Source organism: Colletotrichum spaethianum (genome assembly GCF_022836535.1).
Source record: "Colletotrichum spaethianum MAFF 239500 DNA, contig05, whole genome shotgun sequence".
Taxonomy (NCBI): Eukaryota; Fungi; Ascomycota; class Sordariomycetes; order Glomerellales; family Glomerellaceae; genus Colletotrichum; species Colletotrichum spaethianum.
Genome location: NW_026054775.1, coordinates 1,605,622 through 1,625,321, shown reverse-complemented (window position 1 = coordinate 1,625,321; position 19,700 = coordinate 1,605,622). Strand labels below are relative to the sequence as shown.

The following is a 19,700-nucleotide window of genomic DNA, read 5'->3' as shown; positions in this document are numbered from 1 at the left end:
TCGCCCAAAATCACGTCACAACTGCCTCGCGCTTCCTCCGCCGGCCACTTGTCCACCAACACGCCTACTCCGCCTGGGTGTGGATTCCGATTCAAACACCAAGCTCAAAGCAGTTGCAGCCGCAGCCGCACTTGCACCCGCAGCGCCAAACGCCGGGAAGCCGAGAAAGACCGTCGTTCCTCTGGGCCTAACAGTATTCCTCCGTCAAACACCAAAACTTTGCTCACGTTGCGATTCTGCTCGATTATCACAAGCGAACTTCTCTCATCGACCCTTGCGCCTGTTTACCGTGTCGCTTAACTGCGCTTGTGGACACTTCATTCTAATTTCCCGGTCCGGTTTCTTCTGCCGCTCTTTTTTCGACCCTCTTATCTGGCCTCCGCTTTTGCGACTGCGACTGCGATAACCGCACACGAGCGACGACAACGACCTTTTGACGACGAGACCCGACCAACCGACTAACGACGATCGATTGCTACCACTTGGAGCGGAATACTATGCCGAATTACTCAAGCATTACTGATGGGAACGCAAACTCGATTGCGTCTGGAAGCTCCGGCGAAATGTCACGGTACACCGAGCCCCCAATGCCTCCCCGCAAACATATGGAGCAAGACGATACTTGAGACAGAGAGAGAGAGAGAGAGAGAGAGAGAGAGAGAGAGAGAGAGAGCTTGGCTAACGTGTGACGTATAACGACCAGACAACGCCGAAAAAACGGAAAGGAAGGGCGAGGTCAGGCCTCGATGACGAGCAGTGTGATCAACCTGCTCAACACCAGTACGTCGATTCAGAGAACCCCACGATGCTGCGCACGAGTGTCGGCGTGGACCAAGTGACTAACCAATGGTGGCTACAGTCGTCGGCGCTGGAACGTTGGCAATGCCCTCAGTGGTATCACACATGGGCTGCATGCTTGGTGTTCTGATGATTGTCTGGTCCGGCATCACGGCTGCCTTCGGCCTATACCTGCAGTCACGTTGCGCGCGCTACCTCGATCGAGGGACCTCGTCCTTCTTCGCCATCTCCAAAATCACGTACCCAAACGCGGCCATCATCTTCGACACTGCAATTGCGATCAAGTGCTTCGGTGTCGGCGTATCTTACATGATTATCATTGGCGACCTGATGCCCAAGGTCTTCATCGGCCTTTTCAGTGGTGCAGTGGCTACTTACCCTTATCTGGGCGAGCGCAACTTCTGGATCACTGCCTTCATGCTAGTCATCATTCCCCTGAGCTTCCTTAAGAAGCTGGACTCGCTCAAGTACACCAGCATCGTCGCCCTAGTCTCTATTGGGTATCTTGTCATCCTGGTCATTTACCACTTCGCTACCGATCGTCTCAAGGACATGAGCGAAATCAGGGTTATCGAGCCGGAGAGTACCATCGCGTTCCTCAGCACGTTGCCAGTGGTGGTCTTTGCATACACATGCCATCAGAACGTAAGTCGTTCCCTTCGCCTCGTTCTGTTTATGTACTAATATCAGGCTAGATGTTTGCCATCTTGAACGAGATTAAAGATAACTCTCCTGGTAGTGTCATGGGCGTTGTAGGCTCAAGCATTGGCGGCGCCGCGTCCATTTACATCGTCGTTGCTATTACTGGTTACCTTACTTTCGGCAACAAGGTTGTGGGCAACATTGTCATGATGTGTAAGTGGATCATAGCATCGTACTGAGCTTTGCTGACCTCATTCAGACTCTGCGACCGCCGCTTCGTACATCGGCCAGTTGGCCATTGTCGTGCTCGTCACCTTCTCCGTCCCGTTGCAGGTCCACCCTTGCCGCGCATCAGTCGATGCGATTCTCAAGTGGCGCCCCAATCGCACCCCAAGCGGCAACGCCCGCGCCAGTTCTCCAGGCGGTAACCCACTTCTGCCATCGTCGGCTTCTGTCCGCTCCGACCACGGATCGAGCTCCTCTATGGGCGAGACCCGATTCGCCATTCTTACCTCCATCATTCTCATTCTTTCTTATGTCACCGCACTTTCCGTCCATAGCCTCGAGAGAGTTCTGGCCTACGTGGGAAGCACTGGGTCGACCAGCATCAGCTTCATACTGCCGGGTCTTTTCTATTATAAGATTAGCGACCCCGATAGCATGCACCAGCAACGTCTCCACAAGGAGGACGACGACGCCGACCTGCTCTCGGACGAAGAGGATGCGGACCCCATGGTCACCAGCATCGCCAGTCTCGGCAGCGTCGCCAGCGTTGTTACCAACCCACGCCAATGGAACCGCAAGTGGCGATGGGACCTTGAACACATTGAACAGGACGTCCTGCGCAAGATGGCCTTGGCTCTCGCCATATATGGCGTGTGCGTCATGGTAGTTTGCCTTTTTATGAACATTGTGTTCCACGCGTCTCACTGAGCACGATTCTTTCACCCTACACGGAGAGAAAGAGTTTTAGAGAAAGAGTCTTTTTCGAACACCGTGATGCAGAAATATTTACTAAACGGCCGCTGGATAGATACATGGCGACGTTAAAAGATCCCACGGGAAGCGTTGCGCATTTTCGGAGTTGCATGGTTTGCCTTTGTTCTGTTTCTTCTGTTTCTGGGGGCTTTGGTCTTTTCTTTTGTATGATCCCCTACCAGCGCGGTGGCTGCATGTCTAGGGCGTTGACCAAGATCCTTGGTACTGCATTCTCTTTTTTTTTTTTTAATTCTCTTGGTCCAAAGATAATCTCCTAAGATGAAGCAGATCTGTTGGGATGTAACTGCGGCCTTGGTAACCTTAAAGAATAGCTCGAAATGGAGCCAACATTTTTGGTTTCTTATAGTGCTTTTTGTAGTATACAGTCCATGTGACATGCCCTCTAGCAGATCAACTGGACATATGATCGTCCTGCATCTACAGATTTGGCCCCCCATCTTTGGCCATTCGGCTCGATCTTACATGCGGATCTTCCAATGGTGCGCACGAGTTCCCCACTAATAGTACATATGTTCGCCTCTGGCGTTTCTTCCTGTCTCTATTGGCACAGGTTCCCCAAGGGATAAGTCGTCTGCCGCTTCCCTGATGACGCCACTTGTGATTTGGAGTTATGTTGTGAAATGTAGCCCAGCCGTTGGCGCACGGCAGCCCCTTGACCGATCGCGGTGACTTCCGTTTCGTTCAATTATGCGTTGGTTGCACGAGGGGTCTTGAGGGACTTTGCTGCGGTTTCCGTGTTGGCGGTCCCATTTGGCCTGTATTTCGGCTCGAGGATACCGACCTGCGCGAGAGCATGTTAGTGACGCGTTCAACACCAGGTCCAACTCTCCATCCCGATCCTCTTTAGGGCTTAATTGTCCACGCAGCAGCGATCCGTGATCCCTGACCGTCCCCCATCTCACGGTTATGCCGGATGCATCGTAGGAAAGCGGAAGAAAGGATATCTCGTACCATTGACAGCAGCCTCCACACGGTCTCCGTCGGCTGCGCGCCGACTCCGATCCAGTATCGTGCGCGAAGGGAGTCGAGGCGGATGTCCTTGTGCGGCTTGGTCGTAGCGTCGTAGGGGTCTTGCTTAGGGACGGGGTCGTAGGTGCCAATAACCTCAATGGGCTTGCTGTTGCGAGCAGTTCTACGAGTCGGGGGCTTGCGCGTTAGCTTTGTACTTGAGATGGTCTCTATTCTTCGTCGTTTGCCAATCTCCGGGCCCTGCGAGGCGTCGGTGATGGTGACATTGTGTGCAGTGGTGATTGAAGGGCTATGGAACCGGTTCGGAAGGATTGGGGCGTACCTGGCTTGCGAGACGACAATGTTGTAGAAGGGCTGGTTGACGCGCCCGAAGCGGGCAAGGCGTATGCGGACGACCATGTTTAAGTCGTGGGCGAAGGGAGGTTCGTCGACGAGGTGGTTCGGGGTGTGTAGCGATATTTGGAGCTACTGCAGCTTCGGCGTGGTGAGGCCTTCCGGTGGTTTGCCCAGGCCCAGGCCCGTGGGAATTTTTGGCCGGCGGGGGAGTTGTTCCGCCGCCGACTCACAGTCCGGGTTCTCGGACTCGCGCTAACTCCACTCCCAACTCTATTTGGTGCGTTCGATATCGATGTCAGTATACCTAGGTAACAGTGCATGCAGACAGTCACGTGGACAGCCAAATAGGTGAAAACGAAGGGTCCAGGTTCCTGGAGGTGATGAAAAACGCCGAAGGCGGGGATGTTCCTGGAAAAGAGGGGTGGGATTTCTAGGTAACCTTATGGCGAAAGGCCCCGCTCAGTGTTCCTCATCGCCATGAGTTGCCTTAGTTTCCCCCTTCTTCGCATCAGTCGCATAAGGCGGTGGCGCATCCATTATTGGACGACTACGCTCCTGGATCCTTAGCTATGGCCGATAATCAACAACACCAACAACAAAAACAACGCCAGCCATCAACCGAACCAGCTACAGAATCATTGGCCCAGGCCGAGACCCAGCAGGTTGCGCTACTAGGGGATCCAACTGCGCAGGTTTCGGTGGGCGGCCACCTTCCGGACACATCACAAGCATCTAGACACTCGAGCATTCGGGACTATCGCCGCGAGAATGGCCGCAGTTACCACCGTCTCAGTGACGGCAAGTACGTCCTGCCCAACGACGAACTGGAACAGGAACGCCTTGACATTGTCAACCATCTTTGGATGTTGACCTTTGACGGCAGGCTCTGTCTTTGTCCTAAAAACGACGGTGCCAAACGGGTCCTTGACATTGGCACTGGCACTGGCATCTGGGCCATGGACTATGCTGATGAGTATCCCGAAGCGGAGGTCATTGGCGTGGACTTAAGCCCCATCCAACCCACATATGTGCCGGTGAATTGCATCTTTGAGGTTGATGATCTTGAAAAGGAGTGGATGTGGACGGAGCCCTTTGACTTTATATTTGCGAGAAACATGGTAGGCAGCTTCTCCGACTGGGAGGGCGTCGTCTCCCAGGCCTTTGCGAACTTGGAGCCCGGCGGGTATTTTGAGCTCCATGATAGCATCTACCCCATGCTCTGCGATGACGGGACTCTGACGGAGGACTCGCCGCTGATGAAGTGGACCCGCCTCATTACTGAGGCTTGTGATAAGATTGGGCGTTCTGCGACGATCGCCACCCAGTTCCCTCGCCTTCTAGAGGAGGCCGGGTTCGAGGACATCAATGTCACCAATATCAAGTTCCCTGTGTCGCCGTGGCCCAAAGACCCCAAGCTGAGGCTGATGGGCGAGTGGACGCAGGCCTCGCTGTTCCCTGGCATCGAGGGCATGTCTCTCGCGCTCTTCACGCGCGTGCTGGGCTGGAGCCCGCTGGAGACCATGGTTTTCTGCGCGCAAGTCAGAGACCAGGTGAAGAGCACCAAGTTCCACGGATACTGGAGGGGGATCGCCGTTTACGGACGCAAACCGTTCTACGAGGACGACTACGACCGGAACTTGGGCTCGACTGGAGTGTTCTCGACGCAGGACGGCAAATTTGTCGTTTTATAACCCCATTTCGGATCAGTGGCTGGCTCGTATATTAAAGCGTGCACACTCGGGATAGACGGGGGAATATATTGCGGTGTGCTTGTTCAATTCTCTTGCGGCTTTCGCACGTCTCTTGGTATTAGCGATGATGATTTGGTTCCAAGGTTTCTGGCCATAGAAATCAGCGCAACTCCTCGCCTCGCTGTGGTTACCCATCACTGAATATGGGAGTTCGTGCACAGATCATGGGTGTGAGGCACTCGTCGTGTGCGCGGAGAACTCGACCGCCCTACCTGCATATCGGCCAGCAACGGGACATCGGTGATGTTAATGCCACACATTTTCGCTCAAGCTCGCACAGAGCAAAGACCCGCAAAACAGTGATCGGATTCTGCAGGTGGTGGGTACTCTAGAGCTTGAGGGTACTTTACGCCAACGGTGAAGGCCCTAAAGCGAGAGCCCAGCCTAGGGACCATGCAAGATCAACGAAGCTATGGACAGCGATGAAGCCGCTGCGTTATGTATGAAAGATACATAATATGCAGGGGCCGTAAGACTTGAAATTTATCAATTTTGGTCCCTCTACCCCTTTTGCCTTATTCGGCTTTGCTTATGACCTTGCCCGATACACAACATGGTTGCATACATGGATCATCAAAATGTTCAACTGGCAGAGTCAGCCTAGACCAATCTCATCCGTATACATATCCAGTTCTCTATTCCCTGCCCTATTGCAATAATGTGGCGACCAGAGTAGTCTGAGTCCCAGTGCTATCCGTTCATGGACTTTCTCAGATTTGCTGCCTTCTCAGGATAGACGAGGCTGCTCCACAATTCTGTCGCGTGAATTCCCCCATCAATGAGAATATCAACCCCATTAACGTAGCCGCACCGAACAACAAACTCAATCGCCTGAGCGACCTCATCTGTCGTAGATGCTCTTTTCAAAGGATGAACCTTCAGCGCAGCAGTAATCATATCGCCCACCACATTCACCGACTTCTCTGCCGTTAACATGTTGGTCTCCGTCATCCCGGGACTAACGCAATTGACTCTTACACCTTTGCTAGCATACTCTCTCGACGCCGCTGCCGCCTGAGCCCGTAGAAAGTTCGCCTTCTTCGCAACATAGTATGCAACTCTGCATTCTCCTTTAATGATATGATCAAGCTCCTTGTTTGGCGACAGGAGGGATGAGAGCGGGGCCGTAGCGAGGTGCGTCTCCAGCTCTGGGGACATAGGTGGGCACAAGTGTTGCGCTATGCTCCCGGTACAAACAAGTGAAGAACCTTCAGGCATGTCGACTTCCTTCCCAAACGCATCAATCACGTTCGCAGTGCCCAGAATGTCCACCGCAAGAATCATCTCGACGGATCCCACTACCGCGCTGACGCCAGACGTCAGTACGACAGCTTCGATGGAGCCCAGAGACGCGGCCGCCTTCGCGACAGCTGACACGGAGTCGTAAGAAGAGACGTCGACCTGTTGCGTGACAACCTCGAGGCCCTCCTTCTTGAGGGATTCGGCCCCGGCGTCAAGGGTAGAGGAGGAGCGACTTGCAAACAGAATTCGTCGGCCGGGTCCGAGGCGGTGCGCTGCGGCAAGGCCAATGCCGCCGCCGCCAATGATGACAAGAACTGGGAGCGGGCCTGATGCCATAGTTGCAAGGTGGGCTGCTGTTGACAGAAAAGTCTGAGAAAGGAAGTTAGAAGTCAACTATTGGTACCACAGGAACGAAGGGCTTTGAAGCAAAAGACCTCGACTATTTGTATGCACATTAAGTAGCTCATATGATATTGTTTTCAGGTCAACAGAATTATAAATATCTGATGCAAAACATGAAAGACTATTAATGAGTTTCCGGCGGAACAGGCATATCCGGAACGCAATTTATTTAATGGGCCAGCCACCGGTGGATGGCATCTCGATTGCTGCGACTCCCAGCTTTACTCTTTTAACTGCAATACAATCTTCACTGAATGCTGTGGCGTAATTACACGATATGTTGTAGTCCAGTATTTAAGTTCATTTACGAACCATAAAAGAAACTCCAGGGGCATGGACTCGCTATGTCCCCCTCGGACTACCCGGGTAATATTTGGTGTTGCCTTCAAAGTTGCGAAGTTAAGCTGTAATCGCCGCCTCCGTCGGACATTGTGTGCACCTCCGGAGACTTGCTGTATTGTCAGACGACTGTGTTGCCAACTCTACTATGTGCATTCCCCCAAGGCTTAAAAGGCTCGGTATCGTCTCACCATGATAGACCACGTTAAAACAACAGTCTCCGGATTACGCATATTACATCATGAGCCATCATTTTGTACCCGCAGCTAGTCCTCACCTGAGGCTAGGATGGATAGGCAGGCTGAACCTCCCTCTTACAAACAAACCTTATTACATGGCAGCTCACTAATATACATAAACGAACAGGCTTAGGATCCATGGGGTTGGGCATGGCTAGCAACCTACAAAAGCACCTTTCAGAGACGGGCGCGCCGAATCTCAACTTCTACAACCGCACCAAGTCCAGAGGTGCAGCGTTAGAAACTTTGGGTGGTGTTTCTCACAGCCTTGATGAGCTTGCTGCAAAATCCGACATCATATTCATGTCTCTAAGCGATGGCAATGCGGTTGAAACAGTTTTGAATACATTGTTGGAATCAAATGATTCAACCAGTCATTTTGAGAAAAAGGTCATCGTGGATACATCAAGCATTCATCCTGAAACTTCGGCTGAAGCAAGGTTGAGATTGAGGGAAAAGGGTGCGGAGTACGTCGCTGCCCCGGTCATTGGTGCCAGCCCCTTAGCCGCAAAAGGACAGCTGCTTTGGATATTAGCCGGGGCGGAGACTGCTATCGACATAGTCAACCCGTACCTTGTTGGAGTGATGGGTAGAGGAGTCTTACGACTCGGGGACGATGTGCGGCTTGCAAGCAGTCTGAAAGCTGTTGCGTAAGTGACTGAACCTACCCTCTTTGTTGAGAAAAGACACTAAGACTTGATCGACAGAAACTCTCTTGGAATCAGTATGATAGAAGTAATCGCCGAAGCTCACGTGTTTGCGGAGAAGGCTGGCTTAAGAATTGCCGACGTCGAGAATTTGCTCCAACAGCAGATCGGACCAGCAGGGCTCCAAATTTCGCAGCGCCTGACCACCGGAGCTTACATGCCTCCACGAGGCGAAAGACCTTGGGCGGATGTCGGTCTCGCGGTTCTAGGCGGGCAAGAAGTTCAGGCTACCGCAACGGATCTTGGAGTGCAGCTTGATATTTCTTCACTCGTTATGAAGAACCTGGGAATGGCCAAAGCGTACGGCGATTCAGTGGGACGGCAGCTTGACGTCTCTGCGCTTTATGGTGCCGTGAGGATGAAATGTGGGCTTCCCTTTGAGACAGAGTATGTGAAGCAAAGGGACGGTTCTTGCTAAAGGAAGTGGTGGGATTGTGCGACTTAGTACCCAGATACTTGTGTGCGCGGCCAGCAAAGAAAAAAAAACTAGCAACATCAGTTTAGTTGTGCTGTTGTTCAGTTGAGGTTCGTCGTTAGTGCCGCGACAATATACAAGCTCTCAGGATTGCTGTAAGGATTAGTACGTCGCAATTTGTTACACCTTTGTTCTTGAACGATTGAATTCTAGTTGTCGTAGGATATTGGCTGCCTTAATACATAGCACTGACATCATCTGCCCCCATTTGGTTGCTTCCGAGTACCACTGCATTGGGGATTCGCTGGGCGTCGGGACGACACGGCCACATCTTCTAGCAGCGATAGGGCTTCCCCGTTTTTTGTTTGTTTTCCCAACAGCGAAGTACTTCGCAGATGGTTAGGGAGGACATTAAACAGTATACGAGACGAGGTTCGGCGACAAAGCCACTGGGAGAAACTACCGGCTTGTAAACGCCATCTGCCAACGGGTTCTAACGATAGCTCTGTGCAACGATGGGACGATGCGCCAAGCCTTGAGAACACGGACGGCTCCCGCTGAGCTGTCAGGAGTTCCGCCACCGGAACCTTTGAACCAGCTTGGCGGTGCCCACTGAAAAGGCGCTGTCGGGTGTCAAGCTCGGATTGGCAAATGACCAGCCCAAACCAAGCTTGTAGCCTGGTTAGTGGCTGCCAATTTTACTAGGTAAGGGCCCGTTGCCACTGATCGGCCCTTAGCTAAAAGGCACTAGGGCGAATTAAAGCTTCGTTGCCGACTGACTGCAGCCTTAGGTAGTGTAGTCACAGTCTGGAGAGAAAAGAAAAGGTAAAAAAAGATTTTAAAAAATAAAAAAAAGGGCTTGAGGGACCGACAAGCCGACTCCATTACGTTACCACATTGGATCCCTGAGAGCGGAAACCAGGGCTGCATGGGAGCGGTTCTTCAATGCAAGGTACCGCGCGAGATGAAGCGAGTTACTTAATTTAGCCTGTCACTCAGAGTCCAAACAACGTTGGCCCTGGTTATTCCATCTCGTATAATGCTGTAGATAGTGGTGGTCGCGCAATGGCAGCCTCCTGATTGGACATAGAAGAGTTTGCGTGCTGAAGCCCTCGGGTGTCGACGTGGTCGTGTTGAATGATTGAAAGCTTCTTAACTAGAAAGTGTTTGGCCTATCACAACTAAACGTGGAACTTTGTTCGTGGCATCGAGCCGTATCCACGGCAATCCCGGCCGACGGCCTTTCTTTTTACGAGATTCTGTGGAGGTTCTTCGCTTCCTTCGCGTGCGCCCGAGGCAGGGAGAGCGATCGACGTCACGGCTGGCAGAAAAGAAACCAGAACAACGAGATGGTGATTCAAGCTTAACAGCAATCTAACATTCCCTGAATAGCGGTTTGCCATACGAGATGGGGCGGTGGGGTGACACTAAGGAGTGGAGGGGAGGGGGGAGAGAGGCATACCGGCCCTGACTCGTGAGGAGTATAGACAGGGATTCTTTGCGGATGGTCCGTTTATAAAGGTTGCGGGTGAAGCTCAATTTCCCGCTTCCTGTTCGTTCAACTCCTTTCAGATTCATCAATTTTGGACGTTCGTTCTAGTCACTCGCTCAGACACTGTGTTTATCTTAATACCAACAAAAAACCCCAACAGAAAGAAACCACCAAAAAAAAAAAAACCACTTCATACTTAATTTTTTTTCCAACCAATCGACAACATGTTCTCCAAGACCACCGTCGCTATTACCAGCCTTTTGGCTCTCGCCCAGGCCGTCAAGGTCACCAAGCCTGCCAAGGGTGACGACTGGGACATCTCCGCCACCAACGAGATCACCTGGGAGACTGTTTCCAGCGACCCCAAGAGCTTCGAGATCGTCATCGTCAACCAGTCCGGCTACCCCGGAGTCTCCGAGACCATCGCCAAGGTCAACGCTGCCGATGGCAAGTACGAGCTGAAGGACCCCAAGGTCGCCGCCGGCGACGGCTACCGTATCAACCTCGTCTCCACCGACCCCCAGAACTCTGGCATTCTGGCTCAGTCCGAGCAGTTCACCCTCACCGGTGGTAAGTAAACCTCGGCAACTATGGCCCCAGGGCTGTCAAAGTACGTTTTTGCTGATATTGACGTTTTTCTCCAGACTCCGACGACACCTCTTCTTCTGCCTCTGCTTCCGCTACCGCCTCGGCCAGCGCCTCCGGCTCTGCCTCTGCATCTGCCTCTGCCACCGGTTCGTCTTCCGGCTCTGCCACCGTCACGCAGACCGCTTCTGGTCTGACCACCGTGACTGGCTCTGCCACCTCCACGGCTTCTGGCACCGCTGCCTCTAACGCCTCTGGCTCAGGTACCGCTTCTGGCACCGCCACTGGCACCGCCACTGGCACCGCTGCCTCCGGTACTTCCACCACCGCCCCCAACAGCGCCTCTGCTATCAAGTCCACCTTTGCCATCTTCGGCTCCGTCGCCGTTGCCGCCTACATGCTCTTCTAAGCAAGATGCGCACCGCACGATCTTGTTTTCCTAGAGATGTTTTGACCGAAATGATACCAACCGGCTACGAGACTTGACGTAGCGACAACTAGCGAAGCGCATCGGGGCTGGGAACGGAGGATTATACCACTAAAAAAAACGGATGGGATTATGTCTGGCGTCGCTTTCGCACGATTTGAATTACGTTTATAGACTAATATTGAAAGCTTTGCTACTGGACTCCCTCCACCTACATGGCGCCTTCGAAAACGCATCGTGTGTGAGGTGGCGGACAAAACACCCACCCGCAGCCGACGGGTTGGGCAGGTTTCGGCGAACACTACCCCGTCGCCGCTGGGATTTGACCCCAAGTTTTCGTGTGATTCCGGCCGCAACCTGAGCGCGGAGATGAGCAGTCCCATGCCGTTGGTCCCGAGTCGCAAAAAGTCTTTGGGGGTTTCTCCACCCCTAAAGTGAGCTCGTAATTATGGATACGAAATGGGCGCACCCAATTCGAAGCTTTTATGCGGCACAACCCTGTCGTTCCCCTGATCGCCCGCCTCGACGTGCAGGTTTGGCGTTTGTTGATAACCCAATCGGGATTGATGACAGGGTTCATGCTGGGATGGGTCCTTACTATTGCTGGCAGCGTCTTGAAAATTAGAAATGAGTGGCGTCACTGTCGGGTGCGGAAAGCACGGCTGTAGATCGTGATAACGCGAACTGATATGGGTTGTCAACATCCATTGGGCTGGAGCAGCAGCAATGGCGCGATCCACGTTGGAAAAGTAAGACCTTCGCGATGGAGGTGAGTAATCGCCCTCGTCTGCTGAGTGTCAGCTCGCAATGGACTTTCAGCAGGAAACCAGGTCACGACTTTGACAGTCTGGACCAAGCCATGATGTATAATCACCGGCAGTTTGAGAGACAGCAACGTTCAATCCATCCAGTAGCGGACACGTAGATACGCTGACTCACTTGTCCAACTCTGCCATGGTAAACAACTAAGCCGACGTGCATGTGTAGAAGCATCCACGGACTTTAGATTCTGCTAACGACGTGATCTATCGCGCGGCGTGCTGGCTTGAAGGCTGTTGTGCATTACCCAGCTGAAGACTGCCTGGTCAGTATGAAGTAATTAAAAAGCACCTGGGCGTGGCATTCGGGAGACAATCCTGCCGACTCCATTTGAAATGCATCCTCGACCCGCAGCTTTTATTTTCACTCAATTAACTAGATTCTGAGACACGCTGGTTTCTGCCATAGTATATTTACTCTACAGTCTTACTACTCTGGTACGCTCAGAACTACTACAAATTGTTTTAGGTCCTCACTTCAAACCCTTCCAGAGCTCCCTTGGAAATGTACTCGGAGACCATTTTTTTGAAGTCGAGTATGCCCGAACCCCAAGGCACCTGTCGCAACCGGGCAGCCTGCTCCTCGGGAGTTTGCTTACGTAACACACCGGCGCCTTCTCCGGTAAACCAACCTGGAGTACAAGTACTCAAAGCAGTGAACCATAGGCCTCTCTTTTGCACTTCATCAGTGTAGCGATATTCGGCTTCTTTGGAAGGCTCAATGGACAGCAGATTGCTAGCCCCTCCAGCTTCTCTGTGGGCCATAGCGATTGCGTTGGCTACAAATCTGGCCGCAACGTCAAAAGACGAAGTCAGGTTATACGAGACACCGCCACCTGAAGCACCACTGAAGAATGCGTTGGGAAATCCGTTCGAGCAAGTGCCGTAGAAGGTTCCGTATTCCGGAGACGCCCATTTTTGTGAGGAAGCAACCCCGTTCCGCCCGATTATGGGAGCATTCAGCTGGCCTGATGGGGACGGGGTTTTAGCAACAGTTGTAAAGCCCGTAGCTAACACCAGGGCGTCCAAGTCATACTGAGTCCCATTCGCAACAACACCGGATGCAGTGAAACTCTCAACTCCTTTGCCATCTGTATCGACAAGGGTGACGTTTGGCAAGTTGAAGGCGTCCAAGTATTCGTCGTGGAAAGCCGGTCTCTTGCACCACCCAGCATACCATGGTTGCAGCTTCTTAGCAGTAGTTTCATCCTTAACCACAGCAGCTATATGAGCACGCAGGCGCTCTCCTCGCGCCACATCCATCTTGTACATGGAATCGATGTGCTCCTCTATGGTGTTCGGGGTGACGAGCTTCGAAGGGCTACCTATGAAGCCGGCAACCGTGTGGGAGTCGGATGCTGTCCATCCATCGTTGATTAGATTGTTTGGAACCGGATCATTTGTGATAAAGTGATTGAAGTTGTCCTGCCTTTCATATTGCCAGCCCTGTTTGTACGCTACCCTCTTCCACTCCTTAGGTGTCGTCTGGCGCTGGTTTCGTGGGCCAACGTAGCTAGGGGTGCGCTGGAAAACGTAAAGATGGTCTGCCCATTTGGCAAGTTCTGGTACGATCTGGATGGCGGTGGCACCCGTGCCGATGATGCCGACCTTCTTGCCTCGAAGGTTAATCATGTCGGGTTGAGCCTGGCTGCCACCAGTGTACTGCCAATCCCATCGGGCAGAATGGAAGACCTTCTTCGTGTCCATGAGCTCCTGGAAGCCAGTCAGCTTTGGGACATGTGGCACGTTAAGTCCACTAGCAGCTGAGACGAAGAATTGCGTCTCGATTTGGAAATGAACAGCTTGGTTGCCCGGACCTCGATCTTGAGTCATCTTGATGATCCAGCGGCGTTTCGCGTCGTCCCAATGTTGATGAGCGACCTGGGTACAGAATTGCCCACGGAGCTGGTAATGAGAGGCAATCCGCTCACACTGCCCACGAATCTCGGCGCCGTACGAGTACTTGTTCTTCGGCATGTAACCTGTTTCCTCGAGTAGGGGCATGTAAACATACCCCTCAATGTCACACATGAGTCCGGGGTATCGATTCCAGTACCAAGTTCCGCCAAAACCACCAGCCGTGTCGACAAGGACAATGTCCTCTGCCTTGAAGCCAGCATCAATGAGGCGCACTGCGTATAGTAGACCTGCATGCCCGGCGCCGATAATGGTGAATTTCATCGATGATCCGTCTTTCAGATGGGTGCCGTTGGCAAGGACATCGTCGTATTTTACCCAAGGATCTCGTCCCAGCTTGTCCCCAATTGTAGGGTCGCGGAAATCGATGTACTGGTCCATGCCTTCGGGACGAAGCCGCTTTTGGCGTTCATTGTCGTAAATCTTCCGTAACTCTGCCGTAGACATGATGTTGGTGCTGGCGTTGTTCTTGAAGACACGCTGGAAACAGGAAACGAAATTCTAGACAAAGTTTAGTCAACTGAGACTTTGAGACTGTACTGTGGTCAAGTGGCAGAATATGTTCAAAGACCAGGATTGGATGATTGTATATATAATTATTGTACTGTACTATGCACAGCTAGACCTATTTATCTACCCTCACCGCATTTTGAGACGTTTGTCAAAAACTACTACCTTTGCAAATGTCGGATCCTCGGGGCTTTTCGCTGTGCGGTTGTCATTGAAACCCGGCCACTTTCGATGGAGCTTTCCCAATAGGGCCGTGCCGACCGAATGTTCGGGCTTTGTCTTCACCTTCAGTACCCGGCGTCGTCGGCATTCCAGTACACTTCAGGCCCGGCCGTGCCTCCGCCCCCCACTAAGCCTTACACGACCACTGTATTAACCCTTTCCATGACTCAAGCAGATACAAAAGCCACGTCGCGCTTGTTGCACGGCCAGTCTTGGCTTCAATTGCAAGATCCCTAGCGCCTGGATATGAGGTGATATTTGCCTTTTGTGGCCGTGTCCTATCCGCAATCCATTTAGTCCAGTGTTTAGTGTTTTCTTTTTTTTTAATGTGTCTTGCCATTAAATTCCTTTGTTGCTGGTGATGTTTCTTGAGTACAAGTTGAACTTTTGATACGTGAGAAATCAACCGGGAGTTGTCGTTTTATCTGACTAACTTCCAACGCCATTCCTATCAACGCGCGACTGTACACACTGGCTGACGACCACTATCGACAAGAAACTGGGACAAAGGCTGTAGAAGATGAACAAATGTTTCTGTTTTTATAGAAGAAGTTATTATTATAACTGTCGGAATAGCTCGCGCGCTGCTGGAGGCACACGATAATAGGGGTTGACCGTCACTGTGTTTGTTGCCGATGATCTTCTAAGTCCTAGATATCTGGCAGATCTGGCCCTTATATAGGCTGGATTCTGCTGACTAATGTACAGGTGGCATTACCGCTTGGATGCGTACGAATGCGTGCGAATCTCTATTCCAACAATAACAAACTATTCGGTCTACTTGGTTTTGGGGCTCTGGAGCTAACTTTGCGAACTGTTCAGGAGAACATAGGTTACATTTGCATAAGTATATGAACGATACAATGCCTTTGCGGACCAAAAAAATTAAAATAAAAAGGGCTCGCGCCTTGTTGATTTTATGTATCTGTTAAATAGGATTGTGTTAGCTTGAAGTTTCGCGGGTTACCGCACCCTGCCTTAACATCCATAGTGATACCTGCAGCCTGCTCGGCTAGTGCAAGAGTTTCAACCTGCATACAGTACCATGTCATATGTCTAAGAACGCTATACAGAGTACCAACAAAGCACCTATATTCTAAAAATCAGTATCTCAGCATACATATTATCTCGTAAAAATATATATTACAGAAATTTTAGTACCTTAGAAAACGGTTTTCAGTACGCGCTACAAGTATCTAATTTTACTACTTTGTTTCGTTGATGGTTGGTTCTATCAATTAGTAGGCGCTCCTAAGCTAACATTACAGTAGGCTTCAGGGTAAGCGGTGCACTAGAACGGGTTTCGGACTTTTGACATTGCACTGTATGTGCCTAGATAACGACCGAAAGCAGAAAGCGTTCACGACCCTCAATCCATGAAAAGCTTTCACTTTGAAGTCTGTATTTACAACTTTGCTCATCGCCCGCGAGGTAGGAACAAGACGCTTGTCTACGCTTTAGTCGGAGTGGTGGGTCTAGTCTTCGATGTTCTGATCATCGTCCTAATTACCGATGCGTATCATCTATCAGCCGTGAGTAGCACAGGCACATAAGCGCGCATATATAGAGCCATGGTCTATCCAGTGATCAAGTTTTACAATGGCTACTTCCTTGGAATTGTTGACCTCGTTATAAGACGGTCGTACCGACCATCGTTGGCAGTGTGCAAAAGGGGCATGGCGATTATATTGACACCAAGTACACTCCTCAGGCCGATGTGTGACCGCACCCATAGCACCTAGCTTGGACTTTCACTCCATAGCGCCAGTCTTAGTACAAAGAGAACTACAGCTAGTCATAAGCCAACATTGGCGTTAATTTGAGTCGTCTGGGAGAAACCAAGAGTTTCAAAGCTGAGTGACAGGGAGGAATAAACGTCTGGGAGAAAGTGACATTGTGATAGAATGAATTTTATATTGCTGTAATCCGGTAAAGGTTTCCAACTTGGAACTGGCAATGGCATCACTGTCGCACGAATGAGCTTGGTAAGTGATCAAACCACAAACCGACGGACATGGCTAGTTTAACAGCAACAACGATTCTTTGCAGCAACTCGGGCAAAAAGTAAATCTTTCATGGTCCAATGCGCCGATGTTGTCATAATCAGGATGAACTGATAAAAACAGGTCATATCAACCAATGAGCATCACAAAACTTCTTTCTCCATCGTTTCTGATTACATGATCGTGTAAATAAGCCAGCAAAATAGCAAACAGCCCATGGCCGAATGCTTCGTACTTTGCAAAATTGATCAAGTTGAAAATAGATGTTTCAGTACTAAGTGCGTTTTTTCAAACAATTGCGTCGTAACTTACATCTAAGAATATTGTAGGAAATGGTCATAACTCAGACCAAAACAGCGATAACTTCTTCAGCACCCCGAATACCAGATAGAACAGCACCTTCCATATAACCTTTCCAAATTAATGAAGTCTCTGTTCCAATAAAGTGAACATTGCCAAAAGGCTCGCGAATGGCCTTTCCTGCATCATTTGTCATTACCCCTCGCGCCATGACAGGACTCGGGGCACCCATTGTCCACTCGTCTTTGGTCCACTCTTTCTCGATGATGTTGATCGGATCAGGCAAGTTATCAACAACGGTGCTGAACATAGCGTTGAACTGGCCCAATACTTCTTTCTGTCGTTCTTCTTTGGTTGATAGTTTGGACCATCGTCTGCCGGGTTCACCGACGTGGAAGCAGGTGATGCTGTATTGCCCGTCTTCTGGGACGCACGTATCTCGACTGAAGACAATCGGCCCGTCCGCGGTCATGGTAGAACCTGAGAGACCAGCATTGCGCCACCATGGCTCCTTGTAAACCAAAACAGTCTTTGAGTAGTAGCCGAGCCTGGACTCGCTCAAGACTTTCTTGGTATGTGGTAGGTCTGGGAGGAAACTGATCGAAGGATAGAGTGTGGATGGAACAGATAGAATGACTTTCTTGCACTTGAAAATCTGTCCTGATTCAGTCTCAACTGTGCATCTCGAGTCCGATTGACTGATTATTTTGACGGGCGATGAAAGCTTCACTGAACCGGGGATGAGGCCCTCTGCTAGCCTAATTGAGAAGGTCTGGTTACCTATGAATATTTGTAAGAGAGGTTCAGAGATATTTGTTATGAAGATTGAGTCTTGGGAACTTGCCTTGTCTATTTCTAAGGTATTGAGCACCGTTCTCCTGATCGGAGGAGATGTTTTCGATTCCAGTTCCACTTTTGATGTAGTTGATGAGAAAGAGGGCACTCATTTCATGGCTCTCGACTCCTAGAAGAGAGCGCGAGAGCATATTGACTAGCATATTGGCGAGTTCACCGCCAACTTCTTTCTCTATCAGCTCTTGGCAGTTGAGTGAGTCTAGCCTGACGGCATCCGGTCCAGACCAGGGCTCATCAAGATAAGAACGTTCAACTATGTTTGCCAGTTTGACGAAGGCTTTTTGAACCTGAGCTTGCTGTTCGGAGCTCAACTAGAATTATTTTAGACATTGAACCTCAAATCAGGCTTCGCTTGCCATTATAGTCGTTTCTTGGTGTGACTTACCGGAAATGTCATACTTCCGTAGGGGTATGAGACGGTTTCTTTAGTGCCATTTTGAAACAAGTTCAGCCCAGTCACCCACTGTTCCACAAACTCGAAGCCAAACTTCTTTCCTAAGCGATACATCTCCGCTTGGTTGGTGTCGTTGATCCAGGCCGCCCCAACATCTACCACACCGCCTTGAGACGACGCAGGTACTGTGAGTGTTTTGCCCCCGACACGATCCATGGCTTCCAATACAACGTAGGACAGGCCATATTTGTGCAATTCGGTCGCCGCTCGTAGGCCACTGAGACCTGCACCGACAATGACGACATCGACAGATTGTGTTGTTGTGGAAGACATTGTGTATCAATGAAATGTTGGATGGATAGTTATTTAGGATCTAAAAGCTCAGGTAACGATGTGCAAGTCTACAGTCTTTATATGTTCTCTCATGTTGGCGATTTGAATATCTTTCTACATCACTAGGCTCACGTAGTGTCCAACCGTGCACTCAGACTTTAGACCCCAAAACCCGAGGAACTGTCGTCTGAAGCATGTATCTGCTATAGCCTTGGCATGACTCGGCATCCGGGCGGTGGCCGAAGTGCCTCCGCCACAGTCTCCACAATGTGTGCAGTCACATGGCGGGGGATGATAGATACACCAAACACTAATGCATTCAGTGATTCAAAGTCTCACCAGTCAATGAGCTGCTCCTATAGCTTCAATTGATTGATCATAGTCTAGCTTTGGTAATACTATATGCATGGCTTTTTCTCCAAAGCTTTTATTTACAATTGGCAGTGCTTCGGTTTTATGACCGTGACTGCAGGCGTAATATAGGTATTGGTAGTTTTATTTGTATCATTTGACACTTATTGATATTTCCATCGACCGCCAGTCTAAGCAGATCTAGGTGCTAAAATCTTGCAGCGGTGACAACTGCTTGTTCAAGAGGCACCCAGGGCTCTTCGTGTGGCCCATGCAGAATCAATGACCGATCACGTTGCGATGCCCCGAAAAAGATCAGGCGTCCGCGGGTTCCGGTGCTCAGCCTCACGAATACTGTCGCCTTTCGGACTCATTCAACTTTCAGTCTCCGAAACACTAATCACTTGGGAATTTTGATTGCCTTGCTGCAAGCCCCTCAGTGTACGAGAACTTCTCGTGTGCTTAGACGTCTGTATAAACCTTTTCTGGTAATTATATTTTGTCGGATCTTAGATGATGCAGGACTTACAAGTCGAAGCATTGCTTAAAATACGTAATGGCCAAGCCCGAGATAGATGCCGCGGCTGCGGGAGGGTAGCATATCAGCCCAAAATTTAGCCTAACACTGTTCGCTGCGGCTGATCATCTCGCCGC

General features: G+C 50.7%; 7 protein-coding genes across 7 annotated transcripts; 3 read left to right on the top strand and 4 right to left on the bottom strand.

Moving 5' to 3' along the window:
• Window positions 1-1,215: 1,215 nt before the first annotated feature.
• On the top strand, window positions 1,216-2,373 carry ColSpa_02971 (vacuolar aminopeptidase 1; the record flags this gene model as incomplete). Its single annotated transcript, XM_049269183.1, has 3 exons — window positions 1,216-1,443; window positions 1,494-1,653; window positions 1,700-2,373. 3 exons carry the CDS (start codon window positions 1,216-1,218, stop codon window positions 2,371-2,373), a joined length of 1,062 nt encoding a protein of 353 aa, XP_049125140.1.
• A 909-nt stretch (window positions 2,374-3,282) lies between these two features.
• On the bottom strand, window positions 3,283-3,807 carry ColSpa_02970 (ribosomal protein S6 kinase beta; the record flags this gene model as incomplete). The annotated part of the gene is made up of 2 exons (XM_049269182.1): window positions 3,283-3,697; window positions 3,731-3,807. 2 exons carry the CDS (start codon window positions 3,805-3,807, stop codon window positions 3,283-3,285), a joined length of 492 nt encoding a protein of 163 aa, XP_049125139.1.
• A 506-nt stretch (window positions 3,808-4,313) lies between these two features.
• ColSpa_02969 (putative methyltransferase tdiE) lies at window positions 4,314-5,435 on the top strand (the record flags this gene model as incomplete). The annotated part of the gene is made up of 1 exon (XM_049269181.1): window positions 4,314-5,435. One exon carries the CDS (start codon window positions 4,314-4,316, stop codon window positions 5,433-5,435), a length of 1,122 nt encoding a protein of 373 aa, XP_049125138.1.
• Window positions 5,436-6,185: 750 nt separating this feature from the next.
• On the bottom strand, window positions 6,186-7,073 carry ColSpa_02968 (putative oxidoreductase YxbG; the record flags this gene model as incomplete). Its single annotated transcript, XM_049269180.1, has 1 exon — window positions 6,186-7,073. One exon carries the CDS (start codon window positions 7,071-7,073, stop codon window positions 6,186-6,188), a length of 888 nt encoding a protein of 295 aa, XP_049125137.1.
• A 3,482-nt stretch (window positions 7,074-10,555) lies between these two features.
• On the top strand, window positions 10,556-11,325 carry ColSpa_02967 (UPF0641 membrane protein; the record flags this gene model as incomplete). Its single annotated transcript, XM_049269179.1, has 2 exons — window positions 10,556-10,901; window positions 10,976-11,325. 2 exons carry the CDS (start codon window positions 10,556-10,558, stop codon window positions 11,323-11,325), a joined length of 696 nt encoding a protein of 231 aa, XP_049125136.1.
• Window positions 11,326-12,626: 1,301 nt separating this feature from the next.
• Window positions 12,627-14,525, bottom strand: ColSpa_02966 (FAD-binding monooxygenase ausC; the record flags this gene model as incomplete). The annotated part of the gene is made up of 1 exon (XM_049269178.1): window positions 12,627-14,525. The coding sequence occupies one exon, from the start codon at window positions 14,523-14,525 to the stop codon at window positions 12,627-12,629; it is 1,899 nt and encodes a 632-aa protein (XP_049125135.1).
• Window positions 14,526-17,156: 2,631 nt separating this feature from the next.
• Window positions 17,157-18,695, bottom strand: ColSpa_02965 (amine oxidase [flavin-containing] A; the record flags this gene model as incomplete). The annotated part of the gene is made up of 3 exons (XM_049269177.1): window positions 17,157-17,893; window positions 17,985-18,279; window positions 18,354-18,695. The coding sequence occupies 3 exons, from the start codon at window positions 18,693-18,695 to the stop codon at window positions 17,157-17,159; spliced, it is 1,374 nt and encodes a 457-aa protein (XP_049125134.1).
• Between the last annotated feature and the right edge of the window lie 1,005 nt (window positions 18,696-19,700).